This window comes from Carcharodon carcharias, chromosome 13 (genome assembly GCF_017639515.1).
Source record: "Carcharodon carcharias isolate sCarCar2 chromosome 13, sCarCar2.pri, whole genome shotgun sequence".
Classification (NCBI taxonomy): domain Eukaryota; kingdom Metazoa; phylum Chordata; class Chondrichthyes; order Lamniformes; family Lamnidae; genus Carcharodon; species Carcharodon carcharias.
Window position 1 is genome coordinate 56,680,999 of NC_054479.1, and position 20,491 is coordinate 56,701,489.

The following is a 20,491-nucleotide window of genomic DNA, read 5'->3' on the forward strand; positions in this document are numbered from 1 at the left end:
CACCTCCCTTCTTGAGGTGCTTTTGTCCATGTTCTGGAGTCGAGGACTGGAGTCTAACCTGAGGATCAGTCAGGTTATTGCTAAGTAAGTATCTGTTTACTGGCACTGTCAAGAACAACTTCCATCATTTTGCAGATTGACTGATTGATTGGATTTGTCCTGCTTTTTGTGGACAGGATGTACCTGGGAAATTTTCCACATTGTTGAGTAGATGCCGGTATTGTAGCTGTACTGGAACAATTTGGCTAGAAGTACGGCTAGTTCTGCAGCACACGTCTTCAGTACTACAGTTGATGTGTTGTCGGGGCCCATACACTTTGCAATATCCAGTGCCTTCAGCCGTATCTTGGTATCACGTGGCTGAAGACTGGCATCCATGAAGATGGGGATAACAGGAGGAAGTTCATATGGTTTATTTTCACAGAGATAAAAACAAAAAACTGCGGATGCTGGAAATCCAAAACAAAAACACAATTACCTGGAAAAGCTCAGCAGGTCTTGTCTCAATCTCTGGTGATAGACTGTCCACCAAAATCCATTACAAGTCTACTGACTCCCACAGCTACCTCGACTACAGCTCCTCACACCCCGCTTTCTGTAAGGACTCCATTCCATTCTCTCGGTTCCTTCGTCTCCGTCGCATCTGTTCTGATGATGCTACCTTCAAAAACAGTTCCTCTGACATGTCCTCCTCCTTCCTTAACCGAGGTTTTCCACCCACGGTCTTTGACAGGGCCCTCAACCGTGTCAGGCCCATCTCCCACGCATCCGCCCTCACGCCTTCTCCTCCCTCCCAGAAACATGATAGGGTCCCCCTTGTCCTCACTTATCACCCCAGCAGCCTCCGCATTCAAAGGAGCATCCTCCGCCATTTCCGCCAACTCCAGCATGATGCCACCACCAAACACATCTTTCCTTCACCACCCCTGGCGGCATTCCGTAGGGATCGTTCCTCCGGGACACCCTGGTCCACTCCTCCATCACCCCCTACTCCTCAACCCCCACCTATGGCACCTCCCCATGCCCACGCAAAAGATGCAACACCTGCCCCTTCACTTCCTCTCTCCTCACCGTCCAAGGGCCTAAACACTCCTTTCAAGTGAAGCAGGATTTCTCTTGCATTTCCCCCAACTTAGTCTACTGCATTCTACCAAACATAAACTGGGCGACTGCTTTGCAGAACACCTGTGGTCTGTCCGCAAGAATGACCCAAACCTCCCTGTTGCTTGCCATTTTAACACTCCACCCTGCTCTCTTGCCCACATGTCTGTCCTTGGCTTGCTGCATTGTTCCAGTGAAGCCCAACGCAAACTGGAGGAACTGCACTTCATCTTCCGACTAGGCACTTTACAGCCTTCCGGACTGAATATTGAATTCAACAACTTTAGATCTTGAACTCCCTCCTCCATCCCCACCCCCTTTCTGTTTCTTCCCCCTTCCTTTTGTTTTTTCCAATAATTTATATAGATTTTTCTTTTCCCACCTATTTCCATTATTTTTAACTCTTTTATGCCCTGCTAGCCTTTCCACCCCACTCCCCACTAGAGCTATACCTTGAGTGCCCTACCATCCATTCTTAATTAGCACATTCATTTAGATAATATCACCACCTTCAACGCCTCTGTGTTCTTTTGTTCTTTTGTCTGTGACATCTTTTGATTATCTGCTCCTATCACTGCTTGCTTGTCCCTACAAGCACCCCCCCCACCACCTTAAACCAGCTTATATTTCACCCCTTTCCTAAGATTCACCCAGTTCTGTTGAAGGGTCATGAGGACTCGAAACGTCATCTCTTTTCTTCTCCGCTGATGCTGCCTGACCTGCTGAGTTTTTTCAGGTAATTCTGTTTTTGTTTTTGTTTATTTTTACATTCATTCATGGAAAATGGGTGTTGCTGGGAAGGCCAACATTAATTGCCTTTCCCTAATTTCCCTCATTCAGAGGGCATTTAAGAGTCACATTGCTGTGGGCCTGGAGTCACATGTATGCCAGAGCAGGTAAGGACAGTAGATTTCCTTCCCTAAAGGGCATAAGTGAGCCAGATGGGTTTTTACAACAACCAGCAGTGGTTTTGTTGTCATTCCAGATTTTTTATTGAATTCAAATTTCACCATCTGCCATGGAAGGATTTGAACCTGAGTCCTCAGAGCACTACCCTGGGTCTCTGGAATACTAGTCCAGTGATAATACCACCTTGCCACCGCCTCACCCACTTGGCACTCTGGCTGAAGATGGTTGCAAAAGCTTCAGCCTTGTCTTTTGCACTGACGTGCTGGACTTCCCCATCATTGAGGAAGGGGATATTTGTGGCGCCTCCTCCTTCTGGTTAATTGTTTAATTGTCCATCACCGTTCACAGCTGGATGTGGCAGGTTGCAGAGGTTTGATTTGATCTGTTGGGTGTGGGATCGCTTTGTTACGTCTATTGCATGCAGCTTACGCTGTCTGGCATGCATGTAGCCCTGCATTGTAGCTTCACCAGGTTGACAGCTCATTTTTAGGTTTGCCTGTTGGCATGTTCTCCTCCACCCTTCGTTGAACCAGGTTAAACCCCTGCTCGATGGTAATGGTATGGTGAGGGATATGCCAGGCCATAAAGTTACAGATTGAGGTTGCATACAATTCTCCCGACGGGAAGACTGACGTCGTGGTAATGTCACTGAACTGGTGATCCAGAGGCTCAGGCTCATGCCCTGGGGACATGGGTTCAAATCCCACTAAGGCAGCTGGTGGAATTTAAATTTGATTAATAAATCTGAAATATAAAGCTAGTCTCAGTAATGGTGACTATGAAACTATCATCACTTGTAAAAAAGCTATGTCCTTTAGGGAAGGAAATCTGACATCCTTTCCTGGTCTAGCATACATGTGACTCCAGACCCACAACAATGTGGTTGATTCTTAACTGCCCTCTGAAATGGTGCAGCAAGTCACTCACTTCAAGGGGCAATTAGGTTAGGCAACAAATGCTGACCTTGCCAAGGACGTCCACATCCCATGGAAAAAAATAAAGAAAAAAAATTCTACTGCTGCTAATGGCCCACACAATCTATGGATGCCCAGTGTTGAGCTGCTAGATCTGTTCTGATTCTATGCCATTTAACACAGTGGTAGTGCCACACGTTATGATGGAAGGTGAGAAGGCAGGACTTTGTCTCTATAAGGACTGCGGTGGTCATTCCTAGTAATATTGTCTTGGCAGGTGCATCTGTGGCAGGAAGATTGGTGAGGACACAGTCAAGTAGGTTTTTTTTTCCTCTAGTTGCTTCTCTCCTAGTTGGTTCTCTTGCACTTGCCACAGGCCCACTCTGGCACCTATGTCCTTCAGGACTTGGGCTGCTAAGTAAGTGGTGGTGCTACCAAGTCATTCTTGGTGCTGAGCATTGAAGTCCCCAACCCAAAGTACATTCTGTGCCCTTGCCACCTTCAGTGCTTCTTCCAAGTGATGCTCAACATGGAGGAGTACTGATTCTTCATTTGGGGAAGGGAGGTAGGTGGTAATTGGCAGGATGCTACCTTGCCCATGTTTGACCCAATGTCATGAAACCTCATGGAGTCTGGAGTCAATGTTGAGGACTCCAGGGCCATTCCCTCCCAAATTGGCACACTGCTGCCACCTCCAGTGTATCTGTCCTGCTGGTTGGGGAGAATGTACCCAGGGATGGTGAAGGGGGAGTCTGGGACATTGGCTATAAGGTATGATTCAGTGAGTATGATTCTCAGGCTGTTGCTTGACTAGTCCATGAGACAGGCAGTTAAATGAATTTTGACACAAGTCCTGAAGTATAAGTGAGAAGGACTTAACAAAGGGTCAACTGGGCAGAGTGTACTTTCCGATGACTTGGTGGGTGCTGGGTGGTCTTGTCAGTTTTATTCATGTTTGATTTTTCTGCAGTAGTTTTTGATCCAACTGAGTGGCTTGATCAGCCATATCAGAGAGCAGTTAAGAGTATCACATTACTCATGTAGGCCAGACTGGATAAGGATGGCAGATTTCCTTCCCTAAAGGACATAAGTGAACTAAATGGGTTTTTATGACAATCTTGTAGTTCATGGTCAACCTTTACTGAGACTTGCTTTTTATTCCAGATTCATTAATTGAGTTTAAATTCCACCAGCTGCTGTGTTGGATTTGAACTTGTGTCTCTGGGGTAATAGTCCAGGCCTCTGGATTGCTAGTCTTGTATCATTACCAATATGCTACCATTCTCTTGAAAGGATTTAAAGGCATTAGTCTAGCTGATTCTTCTCTTTTCTGAGTGGTTCAATTGTCAGCGGACAAGTTTAAACATTAAAAGGAGAGGAGTAGGGAGAGAAGGCCCACATCAGTTGATTTATGCAAAAAGGTTTAAGCTGTTTATCCATGGAATGATACTCCTATAGAAAAATGAATCATAACATTTGCAGGTACTGGAAATGCAAGAAAACTGAAATTTAAAAAAAAAAGTAAATGTCAGAAATATATGAATATCAGAGTGAATTGGAAAGCAGAAAAAACAAGTTAACTTCTAGTTTGTTAACCTCACCTCAGACTATTTTTGGATGCAGGTAAAGCTGCTACCTCTTTTCAGCATTTTATATTTTTTTTAGCAGAAGACTTGTAGAATATATTGTCTCGGAAGCCCATTAAGATAGTCAATATAAATCAGTTGAAGGTGCCCTTCTGGAGATAGATGGCATTGAGGGGCATGCTGGTGAAAGCCACAAAGATGGAATTCAAACCATCCTAAGGGGTGAACTTATTGGACCTTCAAAAAAAAGCCTATTCTTTAACCACTGCACCTTTTAGGAAGTTTGACATTGACCATTTTTTTCCATTTTTCTCAGAACAGCTTAATTTTATGCTGAAATGAAGATAGGCAAATTAAAACATTACTTATTACCTTTTGTACTTATATTGGAGTGTGGTTTGGGATGGGAAATAATTAACGGTAATCTAAATGAGAGCTGGATATGTAAATCCCATAGTGAAATGGTGACTAGTTCAATGTGCCTTTTCAATAGTCCATGAAGTTCATGGTGGCTGGTCTTCTGTTTGTGTATCTCTGTTTTCTGAAATGTTATGATTCATTTTTCTATAGGAGTATCATTCCATGGATAAAGAAATTTGGAACCCATCCAACCACTGGAGAGGTAAAGATCCTCTACTACATGCTTTCTGTCTTTGATTCATTGTGAGCAATATCTGTATTAACATAAGATTTTGACAATTATATTAAAAGAAAAAGGATACTTGAGGGTAAAGTGAATCCTTTAAAAACAGATAATATTGCAAATTATAATAAGAAATATTAGACTTGTTGAATAATGACTTTGCATTAGTCTTCATAGTGGAAGAGGATATTATACCTGACATTTATGGAAAACTAATAACTGGAAACTCAGTAAATTAACATAAACAGGAAAACATATTAGAACAACTCCTGTCACTAAAGATTGACAGATTTATCAAGGCTTGAGGGTTTCTACCCCAGCGCTCATCAGTAATTTTCCAAAATTTCCTTGATTTAGGAATTGTCCATTTACATTGTTAAATTGCAAGTGTAACTCCATTAAAGAAAGATGAGAGAACGTGGAAAATTATAGACCTGCTTGTCTAACATCTGTTGTGTGGAGGTTATTGGAATCTACAATTAAGGATAGGGTGACATAGAGAAATTCAACTGATCAGAGATAGCTATGATGTATCTGTAAAGGATAGTTTATGTCTAATGAACATAATTGAATTTTTTGAGGAAGTAACGGAAGTAGTAAATAGGGGAATGTCAATGGATGTAGTTTATATGGACTTCCAAAAGGCACTCAGTAAAGTTCCACATGTAAGCAATCTTTTCTTCTGTGGAGGGATCTAGAACAAGGGGACATAACCTTAAAATCTGAACAACGTCATTGAAAAGAGAATTTTGGAAACACTTCTTCGTCAAAGGGTGGTAGAAGTGTAGAACACTCCTACAAAAAGCAGTATATAATAGCTTAATTGGTGATTTTAAATTTGAGATTAATAGATCAGTAGATTTTTGCTATGCAAGGGTATTAAGGAATATTTTTAAAAACTCCAATACAAAATCACCTAAAGCAAGTGTCACTGGGATACTGAATAGAAATAGTGCTGATAAACCCATTTATGTGCTGAATGTTTTATGGAAACTATACATTTGTTAAATGCCAAAAAATATTTTGACAAGCAATTGCAGTTATAATACAAATCAGTTATGATCTCATTGATGGTGGAACAGGCTCAAGGGGCTGAATGGCTGACTCCTTTTCCTACATTCCAAGTAACTTTTGTTCCAAAGGACATATTAGATTGATACCTATATAAAATAATTAAATTGTGAAAGTAAGATCTAAGTTGGCATGTCTGGGTGGCATCAGAATTCAGATCATTGTTGGTTGCCCCTTGATTCTAGGATGATGTCTAAGTAGGGTCGCAAATTTCTGCCATTGGTAGTCTTGTGACTGAGCAGGCCAATTCTCAGATCTCTGAGCACGTGGGGCAGGATGTTCCACCAGGTAGTGAGATCCAGAGTGCAGGACTTGCTTCCTTTTCTTCCTTTCCAGCCACCCCTCTGCTTCTTCATCGATGTTGTGACTCAAAATGTGATGCAGCTCAATGGGCAAGTTCGTGCCATTTTGAACTTTGATAGCAAGCTCCTCCCAGTCATTAATGTCAATGCTACCATGCCTCAAGGAGAGCTTCAGAGTGAATTTGAAGCACTTTTTTGTCCTCCCTTGGAATACTGGCCATTTGAGAGTTGAGAAAACAGAATCTGGCAGGAGAGATGTTTTTTGGCTATCCAGACACAGTGTCCAGTCAATCAAAGTTGAATTTGCGGAACTTTTGCTTGACTGCTTGTGGAGCTAGCTTCAAGGAGGACACTCGTGTTTGTTTGATGGTCCTGTCATTGAATCCGGAGGATGTGGCAGAGACGTTGTTGACAGAATTTCTCTAGGAACACTTGTACTGCTGATGCACAGTCCAGGCCTCACTGCAGTGCAGTAGAGTGGTGACTGTTGTGCATACTAGAACTTTTATTGACTTGTGGAGGTCTTGACAAACACTCAATCCCTAGTTTGTAGAAGGTTGAGCTGGCACAGCTGGCCTGATGTTGGATTTCCTCGTCTATGGTGGCCTTTTAAGAGAGATGACTGTCAAGGTATGGACAGTACTCGGTATTTGGCTGACCAAGTGTCAGTTGATATGAGTTCTGTTTTGGCAACGTTCAAAGACAGGTCAAGTTTCTTTTGTGCAAACCTGAAGAGATTGAGAGTGGCTTGCAAATCTGGTGCAGAGTGTGCAATGACACCGCAGTTATCTGCGAACGAGATCAGGCCTGTCTATGGTGTTCTGTTTAGTTTTGGCATGGAGGTAACTGACGTTTAAGCGTTTCCCATCCAGGCTGTATTTAATACTCGCAGCAGAGTTGATCTTTGATGAGGTGAATAGCTGCTGTCAGGTAGGTTGTAAGTAGTATGGGGGCTATCTCACAGCCTTGCTTGACATCGGTCCGAATTTTGAAGGTGTCTATTTCGGATCTCCCAATCAAAACAATCACATTATCATGAAGTAGTTGAAGATTGTGATGAAATTCCTTGGACATCCAAATCATTGGAGCACGATCCACAGAGCTTCATGAATTACTGAGTCAAATGCTTTGATCAGGTCGATAAATGCAATGAAGCGTTCCTGGTGTTGCTCTTGACATTTTTCTTGGATTTGTCTAACAACAAAGACTACATCAGAGGTTCCTCTGAGTTGGGGAAAGAAACAGTTAACTCATAAGGAGTTCAAGTGGTAATTATTGGTGAACAAGCTAAGTACCCATTTGGTACGTATAAAAGGGAAAACAGGTGTGATAGGTTTTGGCTGTTGAGAGTTTTATATGCACCAGAAATAAAACTGTACCTGAAGGAGTCAGTTTTGATCTCTGTCTTTATTGCCAAGCAGCCTTTGGAGCTTATCAGTGGTAGCAGAGGATGGCTGTTGCTTTTAAGTAAAAGATTGGAAACTAAGCTTTCTTCAGACAAAAGGCTGTATTTGGGGTTAACTCTAAGAGCAGAGTAGTTTGGAGTCACTCAAATGGCTGAATGAAAATGTGGAGTGTTGGAGTATGATTATCTGGAGTATGTTTTCTGAGCATCAACCATATGACCAATAGAAGAATGAAGTAACCATGTGGACATGGGTTACGTCATTGCCAAAGCAAAACAGGGAATGGCCATGGCACTTTTGCTACCGCATGAAAGTAAAATAAGATGCAAAGTGTTTTTGGAGTTGGAGCCTGAGCATTTGGACACAGATAAAGGTTTGGAAACATTATTAGATTTTTGAATAAGATCTATCAAAAGGATGACTTATTAGGTGCTTATGAAGCCTGGTCAGATATTGACAAATTTAGAAAGTTGGAGGATAGTTCCATAGAAGATTACATAATGGAATTCCGTAGACTATATGCAAGATTACAAAAATTCTGTCTAGGAATTCCCCGATCAGTGCTGGCATTTAAGTTACTAGACTGTGCCAAAGTATCAAATGTGGACAGATTTCTGGTTTTGACGGGAGTTAAATTTGTAGAAAGACACACCCTGCTGGAACGGATGTCAGAAGCTCTTTTTAAAAAAAAAATTCCTTGAAAAACATTCCTTTCTGGTAGCATGGGTCATTTGGCAGTAAGACAGAAAATGGAGGATACAATATTAATGGGATGGCATGGTTGTCTAGAAACAGGACATAGGTGTCAGTACGAAAGGAGATTTGTTACTAAAAATGATGACAGAACCACCTTTGACAATTATGGCAGAAAAAAAGAATTGGGGAATTACAACAAAAGAATGGACCTCAGAAATGTGGTCAATTGTTGTTTTAAGTGTGATTCAAAATACCATTATATGATGAACTGTCCGAAACAGTATAATAAGGTGTTCGAAATTAAATATGAGATAGAAGACCCAGAAGAAGAAGATGGAGATATTGACCAAAGACAGGGTATTCTACTAGTTACAAGAAGTTTCAGCCTGGTGATAAATGTTTTGGTTGCAGAGTCCTTCAGTTGTGTGGTGCAAGATAGCGGATGCACGTCTACTGTGTGTGGAATAGACTGGTTAAAATGCTACCTGAGCTCCTTAAATGACAAGGACCAGAATAAGGTTAGGGAGTTTGAGAGTTCTACCAGTTTTAGATTTGCAGATGATAATACCATTAAACCTTTAAAAAGGGTAGTGACTCCTGTAAGGTGGAGAGCTGATAGTGTAGTGGTATTGTTGCTGCACTAATAATCCAGAAACCCACAGTAATGTTCTGGGTACCCGGGTTCGAATCCCGCCATTCAGATGGTGGAATTTGAATTCAATAAAAATCTAGATTTAAAGTTTAATGATGATCAGAAAACCATTGACGATTGTTGTAAAAACTCATCTTGTTCACTAATGTCCATCAGGGAAGGAAATCTGCCGTCCTTACCTGGCCTGGCCTACATGTGACTCCAGACCACAGCAATGTGGTTGACTCTTAAATGGCCTCTGAAGTGGCCTAGCAAGCCACTCAGTTGTATCAAACAAAGTCTCAAAAATGGAATGAAACTGGGTGGACCACCTGGCATCGACCTAGGCATTGGAAACGACAATGGCAAACTCAGCCCTGTCAACCCTGCAATGTTCTCTTTACTAACATCTGGGGGCTAGTGCCAAAACTGGGAGAGCTAGTCCAGCAGCAGCCTGACATAGTCATTCTTGTGGAATCATATCTTACAGATAATGTCCCAGACACCATCCCTGAGTACCTGTTCCACCGGCAGGGCAGACCCAGCAGAGGTGGCGGCACAGTGGCATACAGTTGGGAGGGAGTTGCCCTGGGAGTCCTCAACATCTGCTCCAGACCCCATGAAGTCTCATGGCATCAGGTCAAACATGGGCAAGGAAACCTCCTCCTTTTGATTATCACATACCTGCTGATGAATTAGTGCTCCTCCATGTTGAACACCACTTGGAGGAAGCACTGAGTGTGGCAAGGGCATAGAATGTACTCTGGGTGGGGGACTTCAATGGCCATCACCAAGAGTAGCTCAGTAGCACCACTATTGACCGAGCTGGCCAAGTCCTTCAGGAACATAGCTGCTAGACTGGGTCTATGGCAGGTGGTGAGCGAACCAAAAAGAGGGAAAAACATCCTTGACCTCACCCTCCCCAACTTGCAGGTGCATCTGTCCAGTATTGGTGGAACTGACCACCTTGTGGTCCTTGTGGAGACAAAGTCGCGCCTTTACATTGAGGGTACCCTCCATCGTGTTGTGTAGCACTGCCACCATGCTAAATGGGATAGATTACGAACAGATCTAACAACTCAAGACTGGGCATCCATGAGGCGCTGTGGGCCATAAGCAGCAGCAGAATTGTACTTGAACACAATCTGTAACATCATGTCTCGGCACATCCTTCACCATTACCATCAAGCCAGGGGATCAACCCTGGTTCAAAGAAGAGTGCAAGAGAGCATGCCAGGCATACCTAAAAATGAGGTGTCAACGTGGTGAAGCTATAACACAGGACTGCTTGCATGCCAAACAGCATAAGCAGCAAGTGGTAGAGCTAAGTGATCCAATAACCAATGGATCAGACCTAAGCTCTGCAGTCCTTTCGCACCCAGTCATGAATGTTGGTGGACAATTAACTCACTGGAGGAGGAGGCTCCATCAGTATCCACATGCTCAATGATGGAGGAGCTCAGCACAGCAGTGCAAAAGATAAGGCTGAAGCATTCGCAACAGTCTTCAGCCAGAAGTGCTGAGCAGATGATCCATCTTGGCCTCCTCTGGAGGTTCCCAGCATCACAGATGCCAGTGTTCGGCCAATTTGATTCACCCCACGTGATATCAAGAAACAGCTGAAGGCACTGGATACTGCGAAGGCTATGGGCCCTGACAATATTCCAGTAATAATACTGAAGACCTTGAGCTCCAGAACTTGCCGCACCCCCAGCCAAGCTGGCTCAGTACAGCTACCACACAGACATCTACCCAGCTATGTGGAAAATTGCCCAGGTATGTCCTGTACACAAAAAGAGGGACAAATCCAACCTGGCCAATTACCGCCCCATCAGTCTATTCTCCATCAGTAAAGTAGTGGAAGGGGCCATCAACAGTGCTATCAAACAGCACTTGCTTAGCAATAACCTGCTCACTGATGCCCAGTTTGAGTTCCGCCAGAGCCACTCAGCTCCTGACCTCGTTACAGCCTTGGTTCAAACATGGACAAAAGAGCTGAACTCCCGAGGTGAGATGAGAGTGACTGCCCTTGACATCAAGGCAGCATTTGACCAAGTGTGGCATCAAGGAGCCCTAGCAAAACTGGAGTCAATGTGAATCAGGAGGAATCTCTCTGCTGGTTGGAGTCATACCTAGCACAAAGAAAGATGGTTGTAGTTGTTGGAGGTCAGTCATCTCAGCTCCAGGATGTCACTGCAGGAGTTCCTCAGGGTAGTGTCCTTGGTCCAACCATCTTCAGCTGCTTCATCAATGACCTTCCTGCCATCATAAGGTCAGAAGTGGCGATGTTTGCTGATGATTGTATAATGTTCACCATTCGCAACTCCTCAGATACTGAAGCAGTTCATGTTCAAATGAAGCAAGACCTGGACAATATTCAGGCTTGGCCTGACAAGTGGCAAGTAACATTTGTGCCACATAAGTGCCAGGCAATGATCATCTCCAACAAGAGAGAATCTAATGTTGCCCCTTGACATTCAGTGGCATTCCCATCACTGAGTCCCCCACTATCAACATCCTGGGGGGTTCCCCTTGACCAGAAACTGAACTGGACTAGCCATATAAATACTGTGCTACAAGAGCAGGTCAGAAACTAGGAACCCTGCAATGTAACTCACCACCTGACTCCCCAAAGCCTGTCCTCCATCTACAAGGCACAATTCAGGAGTGTGATGGAATACCTCTTGCCTGGATGAGTGTAGCTCTAACGCCACTCAAGAAGCTTGACACTGTCCAGGACAAAGCAGCCCGCTTGATTGGCACCACATCCACAAACATTCCCTCCACCAATGACGCACAGTAGCAGCAGTGTGTACCATCTACGTGATGCACTGCAGCAATTGACCAAGGCTCCTCAGACATCACCTTCCAAACCCACGACCACTACCATCTGGAAGCACAAGGGCAGCAGATAGATGGGAACGCCACCACTTGGAAGTTCCTCTCCAAGTCACTCACCATCCTGACTTGGAAATTTATCGTGGTTCCTTCACTGTCGCTGGGCCAAAATCCTGGAACTCTCTCTCTAACAGCATTCTGGGTGTATCTACACCACATGGACTGCAGTGGTTCAAGAAGGCAGCTCATCACTTTCTCAAGGGCAACTAGGATGGCAATAAATGCTGGCCCAGCCAGCAAAACCCACATCCCATTAATGAATAAAAAGAAAGATAGCTGGAGTCATTCATTTCATCAGCATGGACATACGCCTAACAAAATACCGTTACTGTTGAGCAGGCCATTGAAGAATAAAGTGCAAATTAAGCTGGACATGGAAAATGACAAAGCCATTGGAATTTGAAAACCTGTGGATTTACAATTTACGCAATCTAGATGCTATTGTATTCATTTAATGAAACCTAACTTTTCTACTAAGGAAATTAAAGAAGTGCTATTAGCATTGGGACAGGAATTTACAGGACAAAAAGCAAATTGTTAAAATTGGATCGGGAGTTTGCCCATCTTCCTTGCCAAAGATTAAAAGTTTTGCCAAAGGAAGCAGGAATAAGGGATGGAAATGCACTAAACGTATAGAGGAGATAAACAATAAATGTGATATATGTAAGGACGGCATCGTGGCCTGTCATGAGTCGACCCTTAGCTAGGGATTTCAATGAAGTTGTGACGATGGATTTAAAGGCGTGGGATAAAGAAAAGAACATTTTTATTTTACGTTTCGTAGATTTGGCAACAAAGATTAGCCAGTCGACAATCATATACAGCAAAGAAAAGAAAATAATTGTGGATCAGGTACTGGAAAAGTGGATAGGGACTGGATTGGGACCACCGGCAAAATTCCTCACTGATAGTGGGTTTGGGGGTTTTTGGGGGTGGGGGGGGGGGCGGGGGGCTAGTTTGCTAACAATGAGTTTCGGGGTATGTGTGAAAATATGAACATAATAGTTATGAATACAGCAACAAAAAGCCCTTTCAGTAACTGAGCGTGTGGAAAGAATCACGCAGAGATAGATGTGATGCTTCATAAACTTTTAGCAGATAGACCAAGCTGTAAATTAACATCTACTCTAGCATGGGCTGTCCATGCCAAGAATTCACTGCAGATGGCTGGAGGCTGTAGTACATATCAGTTGTTTTTTGGTAGAAATCCAAAAATTCCTTCAGTCCAAGGTGATTAGCCCCCAGCTTGGGAGGGAACTACGATTAGCTGTGCTTTTTCTGAGCATTTAAATAGATTACACGTGGGCAGAAGAGCATTCCGTAAAGCCGAAGTTTCAGAAAGAGTTTGGCAAGCCTTAAGACACATTGTATGATATTTGGTATACTATAAAAGAGAAAGACTTAATGAGTGGAAAGGCCCGGGAGAGGTTATGGGTAAAGATGGTAAAATGGTCATTTTACAGCATGGGAACCACACTATTCAGGTACACTACCGAAGTTGGTTGGCGTGGATTACAAATTTGTGGGTCTGGAAAGGATTATAGGAAGTAATGAGGAACCGTGTACTTCTCATACCCATATGCTGCATGATTGTGAGACCAGGTTAGGGTATCTGAAGCTGGACACAGTAATTCAGATGAACAAGATGAGGCAATTTGTCCCAGAGGACAACTGCCAAAAGCTGGCATAAAGTTACATACTTGCCAGAAGGGGCCAGTCAATGGAGGGATGCAACAATTGTAGGCAGAGCAGGGAGGGCCACTGGAAAATATAAAAACTGGTTAAATGTACGAGATAAAGGACAGGAGGTTAGGCCTATGGATTGGGAACATGAAGCACAAAAGTGGAAGGCTTGAAAACATAGTATCAGTTCAGACAGTGGGTCAGGAGTGAGCATGCCCCTAGGAAGAGATCACGAACTGGTGAAAGAACATCTATAAATTGGAGAGGGATATCATATAGTAACAGTCCAGAGTAGGATAGAGGACTTAGCTTAACAAGGTCAAGGAATACGACACAGACTGGTAATGACACAAGGAGCAGAAGGCCATGTGATTGAGAAGTCTTGGTAGCTTCAAACAAATTAGATGATAAATTAATTAAGGATGCCAAATGACAAGAACTACATAGTTGGAAAGAATTTTGGGTATAAACAGAGGTGCCAGATAAGGGACAACCAGTTCTATCTTATAGATGGATATGCACAGAAAAGGTGCTCCCTGCTGGGAATTATAAAGCTAAAGCCAGGCTAGTGGCATGAGGTTTTGAAGAAAAATTGGGTGACTAGGATATAAGAGTAGATTCATCTACAGCAGGAAAAGTTATTCTGAAGATCATCTTGTCTCTGTTAGCTCCAAATGCTTGGGAATGCAAGTCAATTGATATCAAAACTGCCTTTTTGCAGGGACACCAACTTCAAAGGGAAGTTTTTCTCCATCCACCGAAAGAGGCACCAAACGCAGAAGGGACACTCTGGAAGCTAAATAAATGTGTATACGGTTTAAGTAATGCCTCCAGAGTTTGGTATTTCTCAGTGAGGTCAGCTTTGTTAAAGTTGAGCTGGCTTCAGTTGAAAGCAGATCCAGCAATGTTTTATTGGGACCATGGAGGGAAACTTGCAGGCATCTTTGATGCATGTAGACAATTTTTTGTGGAATGGTAGTAGCGAATTTGAAATGGTTGTCATTAATGGGCTCAGGACGGAGTTCAAGATTGGAAGTCAGGCTTCTGGTGCATTTAAATACATTGGATTGAAAATCAGGCAGAGTGGATCACACTTCATTTAACATCTGGAATCCTACTTGGAGAATGTTAATCCCATTGCAATAAGTCATGGTAGGGCCTCCCAGAAAGCTAGAGCAGCTTCTAAAGCAGAAAAAGATGAACTCCGAAGTCTAATTGGGCAACTCAGTTGGCTAGGCAAACAAATCAGGCCGGACGTTAGCTTTGACATTTTAGAATTGAACACTAAAATAAATGATTCCAAGGTTGAAGAAACTATTTGAGCAAACAAACCATTGGCAAAATTAAAAACGTTTTGAAATTCCCATCTTTGGATGATGTTAGAAAAATGAAACTGCGTCTAGTGATGATTCTTATGCAAATTGATGTGATGGGTTTTCGACTGCAGGAGGATTTATAATATTTCTTATGGGGGATAAAGGGTAAATGTTGCCCTTTGGCATATGAAGCCAGAAAGATATGATGAGTTGTTAAAAAAAATAAGTTGGCAGTGGAGAAGCTTGTTCTTGTTGAGGCAGTGGAGTAAGGCATTCTTCATATCAAAAGATGCTGGCAGAAACTTTAAATGGAATAGGGTATTCAGGAACGGTTCCTATTGAATGTCATATAGACAATAAGTTACATTGGGAAAATGTTCACTCCATGAAGTATGTTGACGAAGAGATTGTGAATTGACATTGCAAGCATAAAACAGATCCTAGGGAATAAGGAGATTTCCAAGATCAAATGGATTGATAGCAGCTACCAATTGTCTGAAAAGAGGAGCGAGCACCAAAAAAAGTTATTGGAGATCCTCAAAGGCGTGACTTTTCCTTTGAGAAGACGAAAAGGACCTTTTTTTTTGTGTGGCCATTTTTATACATGTTTTTTTCTAAGAAAGAGGAATAAGGAGGATTTATTGAATGGAAAAATATGTATTGATGTTTGTGTTATGGAAAAGAAGATCCATTTTTTTGATATACATATAAAAAATATTAAGGATAACTTTTATCTTAAGAGGGGAATCTGTTGGGAAGGAAATAGTTAATTCACAAGGCATTCAAATGGTAATTATCGGTTAACAAGCTAAGTTCCCATTTGGTCTGTGTAAAAGGGAAAACAGGTGAGACAAGTTTTGGCTGTTAAGAATTTTATGCGCCAGAAATAAAGCTATCTGAAGGAGTCAGCCTTGGTCTCTGCCTTTATTGCCAAGCAGCCATTGAAGCTCATCTAGCCACACTTTGTGGCTAGAAGGATGAGATGAATTATCTTTTCCGATTTTCTACTTAGTTTGCCACATGTTTAATAGACAGTCTCCTACTTGTAAAGACAGGAACAAAATTTGTTGTTTCACGCTAGTTTACTAAAATAGATCTTCCACAAAAGAAAAGCATTTATCAAATATATTCTGATTTTAATATTGTGAGCTGTTTATTATGAGCGGTACAGTGTGGTTGCTCTTTGGTTATTGGAGCAGAACACCAACAGTAATTGAATACAAAAGCAAAATACTGCAGATGCTGGAAATCTAGAACAAAAACAAAAATACCTGGAAAGAATCAGCAGGTCTGACCGCATCTGCAGAGAGGAATACAGTTAACGTCTCGAGTCCGAATGACTCTTCATCAGAACTAAAGAAAAATAGAAAAAGAGGTGAAATATAAGCTGGTTTAAGGTGCGGGTGGGTGGGTGGGACAGGTGGAGTTGGATAGAGGGCCAGTGATAGGTGGAGATTGCCAAAAGATGTCATAGACAAAAGGACAAAGAGGTGTTGACAGTGGTAATATTAGCTAAGAAATGTGCTAATGGGGATATTAAGGGTGGAAAGCAGGATGAGCAAGGGACAGATAGCCCTGGTGGGGGTGGGTTTGGGGGGGGGTGTAATCGAAATAGGCTAAAAGGTAGAGATAAAGCAATGGATGGAAATACATTTAAAAATAATGGAAATATGTGGGAAAAGAAAAACATATATAAATTATTAGAAAAAGGGGATTGAAAAGGGGGTGGGGAAGGAGGAGAGAGTTCATGATTTAAAGTTGTTGAACTTAATATTCAGCCTGGAAGGCTGTAAAGTACCTAGTCGGAAGATGAGGTGCTGTTCTTCCAGTTTGTGTTGAGCTTCACCGGAACATTGCAGCAGGCCAAGGACAGACATAAGACCATAAGACATCGAAGCAGAAATTAGGCCATTCGGCCCATTGAGTCTGCTTCGCCATTCAATCATGGCTGATAGGTTTCTCAACCCCATTCTCCTGCCTTCGCCCTGTAACCTTTGATCCCCTTACCAGTCAAGAACCTATCTGTCTTGATCTTAAATATAATCAATGACCTGGCCTCCACAGCCTTCTGTGGCAATGAATTCCATAGATTCACCACTTTCTGGCTAAAGAAGTTTCTCCTCATCTCTGTTCTAAAAGGTCTTCCCTTTACTCTGAGGCTGTGCCCTCGGGTCCTAGACTCTCCTACTAATGGAAACATCTTCCCCACGTCCACTCTATCCAGGCCTTTCAGTATTCTGTAAATTTCAATCAGATCCCCCCTCATCCTTCTAAACTCCATCGAGTATAGACCCAGAGGCCTCAAACGTTCCTCATGTGTTAAGCCTTTTAATCCTGGGATTGTTCTTGTGAACCTCCTGTGGACCCTCTCCAGGGCCAGCACATCCTTCCTGAGGTACAGGGCCCGAAATTGCTCACAATATTCTAAATGTAGTCTGACCAGAGCCTTATAAAGCCTCAGCAGCACATCCTTGCTTTTATATTCTAGTCCTCTCGAAATAAATGCTAACATTGCATTTGCCTTCCTAACTACCGACTCAACCTGCAAGTTAACCTTAAGAGAATCCTGGACTAGGACTGCCAAGTCTCTTTGCACTCCAGGTTCTGAATTCTCTCCCCATTTAGAAAATAATCTATGCCTCTATTCTTCCTACCAAAGTGTATGACCTCACATTTCCCCACGTTGTATTCCATCTGCCACTTCTTTGCCCTTGTGGTCCCAACACTGACCCCCTGCGGAACTCCAGTAATCACCGGCCACCATCCTGAGAAGGACCCACTTATCCCCACTCTCTGCCTCCTGCCAGACAGCCAATCTTCTATCCATGCTAGTACCTTGCCTCTAACACCATGGGCTCTTATCTTACTGAGCAGCCTCCTGTGTGGCACCTTGTCAAAGGCCTTCTGGAAGTCCAAGTAGATATCATCGATTGGCCCTCCTTTGTCTAACCTACTCGTTACCTCCTCAAAGAGTTCTAACAGATTTGTCAGGCATGACCTCCCCTTGATGAAACCATGCTGACTTTGCCCGATTTTACCTTGCGCTTCCAAGTATTCTGAAATCTCATCCTTAATAATGGACTCTCAAATCTTACCAACGACTGAGGTCAGGCTAATTGGCCTGTAATTTTCCGTCTTTTGCCTCACTCCCTTCTTAAACGGGGGGGGTTACATTAGCGATTTTCCAGTCCTCTGGGACCTTCCCTGACTCCAGTGATTCCTGAAAGATCACCACTAAGACCTCCACTATCTCTTCAGCTATCTCCTTCAGAAGTCTGGGGTGTAATCCATCTGGTCCAGGTGATTTATCCACCTTCGGACCTTTCAGTTTTCCTAGCACCTTCTCCTTGGTAATGGCCACCATACTCACCTCTGCCCTCCAACTCTCTTGAACTTTGGGGATGTTACTCGTGGCTTCCACCGTGAAGACTGACGCAAAGTACCTATTCAGTTCCTCCACCATTTCTTTGTTCCCCACTACTATTTCTCCAGCATCATTTTCCAGCGGCCCAATGTCCACTTTTGCCTCACTCTTATCCTTTATGTATCTAAAAAAACCTCTTGCAATCTTCTTTTATATTACTGGCTAGTTTACCCTCCTATTTAATCTTCTCCCTCCTTATTTCATTTTTAGTTGTCCTCTGTTGGTCTTTGTAGGCTTCCCATTCCCCTGGTTTCGCCACATTGTATGCTTTTTCATTAGCTTTTATGCTGTCCCTGACTTTCCTTGTCAGCCATGGTTGCCTTGTCCTTCCTTTAGTATGCTGCTTCTTCCTAGGGATGAATTTTTGCTGTGTCTCCCAAATTATTCCCAGAAACTCCTGCTGTTCCATTGTCTTTCCTGCTAGGCTAATCTTCCAGTCAATTCTGGCCAGCTCCTCCCTCATGCCTCTGTAGTTGCCTTTATTCAACTGTAATACTGTTACACCTGATTCCAGCTTTTTCCTCTGAAATTGCAGGGTGAATTCTATCATATGGTCACTTCCTCCTAAGGGTTCCTTCACCTGAAGCTCCCTTATCAAATCTGCCTCATTACACATCACTAATGTGGGCATGAGAGCAGGGTGGTGTGTTGAAATGGCAAGCGACAGAGAGGTCTGGGTCATGCTTGCGGACAGACTGAAGGTGTTCCGCAAACCGGTCACTCAGTCCGCGTTTTGTCTTTCCAATTTAGAGGAAACCACATTGGGAGCAGTGAATGCAGTAGACTAAATTGAGGGAAGTGCAAGTGAAATGCTGCTTCACTTGAAAGGAGTGTTTGGTAATTGGATACATTACAAAAAGTTGTTGTTTAAAAAGTTTCCTTCTCCAAAATAAATAACTAGAGTTGAGAAACCTAACAGTTATATCAATACTGTAATGCAAGGTGAGGCTTTTAGTATTTCATAATTGTACCACAATTGTAGTAATGCAAGTCCTCCAAACTTACTCCCCTTATTCAACTTTAATCTCAAAGGAAGGTGCTGATTGCAGATTAAACAATTTCTTCATGTGGCAGAAAATCCGGGGCACACAGTTGCCCCCATATAATCATCTGTTCACCTGCATTTTAAAGGCCAGTAATAGAATGCATCTGCATTATGATCCTGGCAAGACAACCAATTCATATAATCTTGGTAGAGATGTTTATTTACTTACTTTTTAGAAACCGAAAACCCAGGAATTTACTTAAAAGAATGAAGCCATAGGTTCACGGTTTAAATTAAATGAGTTTTACGAAACAAAAATCAAAACATGAATATTCATAATTGTTTTTTAATATCTTTAATGTAGTTAACACATTTTCTGAACCAAACTCCTTAACTATAATTTCCTTCTACACCGTTTGAATTACAACCCCAAAACTCAAGTCAGAAACTTATCAAAATTTGGAAGATTAACCACTTGGTCTGAGTACTGCTTTGAAAATAAGAGTTGAGATTTCTTTGACCTTCCACTTACTTCCAGCAAAGTTCTCCCTTCAAATCTCTTCCAATGGTCTCTCTCCCTCTCTCTCCCCTTCCCTCCCCTCCACAGCCCCCCCCCCCCCCCAAAATTCGAGGATGATGTGATTCCAGTTTCTAAAACATTTGGAGGAAAGTTGTATTTTGTGCAAAACCTTGACACATGACTCATGGCAAACACTGAATTCTCTTAATATAAAAAGGAAATGATGGAAAAACTCAACAGGTGACAGCATCTGGAGAGAGAAACAGAGTTATGGTTTGAGTCTGTATGACTCTAAATCAACTCAAGCTATCAAAAGTAAATTGGCTTCAGTGGGCAGATGAAGGCTGCTTGGTTAGGGATTAGAAAATAAAAAGAAATTTGAGTTCCAAATAATGCATTGTATCAG

At 42.6% G+C, this 20,491-nt stretch overlaps 1 protein-coding gene across 1 annotated transcript in view; it reads left to right on the forward strand.

Moving 5' to 3' along the window:
* The window catches only part of ppil2 (peptidylprolyl isomerase (cyclophilin)-like 2), a 415,520-nt gene that overhangs the window by 15,949 nt on the left and 379,080 nt on the right, over positions 1-20,491 (forward strand). Inside the window, exon 5 of the mRNA XM_041202829.1 lies at positions 5,081-5,132. Within this exon, the coding sequence (XP_041058763.1) occupies positions 5,081-5,132 (52 nt within the window). The remainder of the gene's footprint in view (positions 1-5,080; positions 5,133-20,491) is intronic.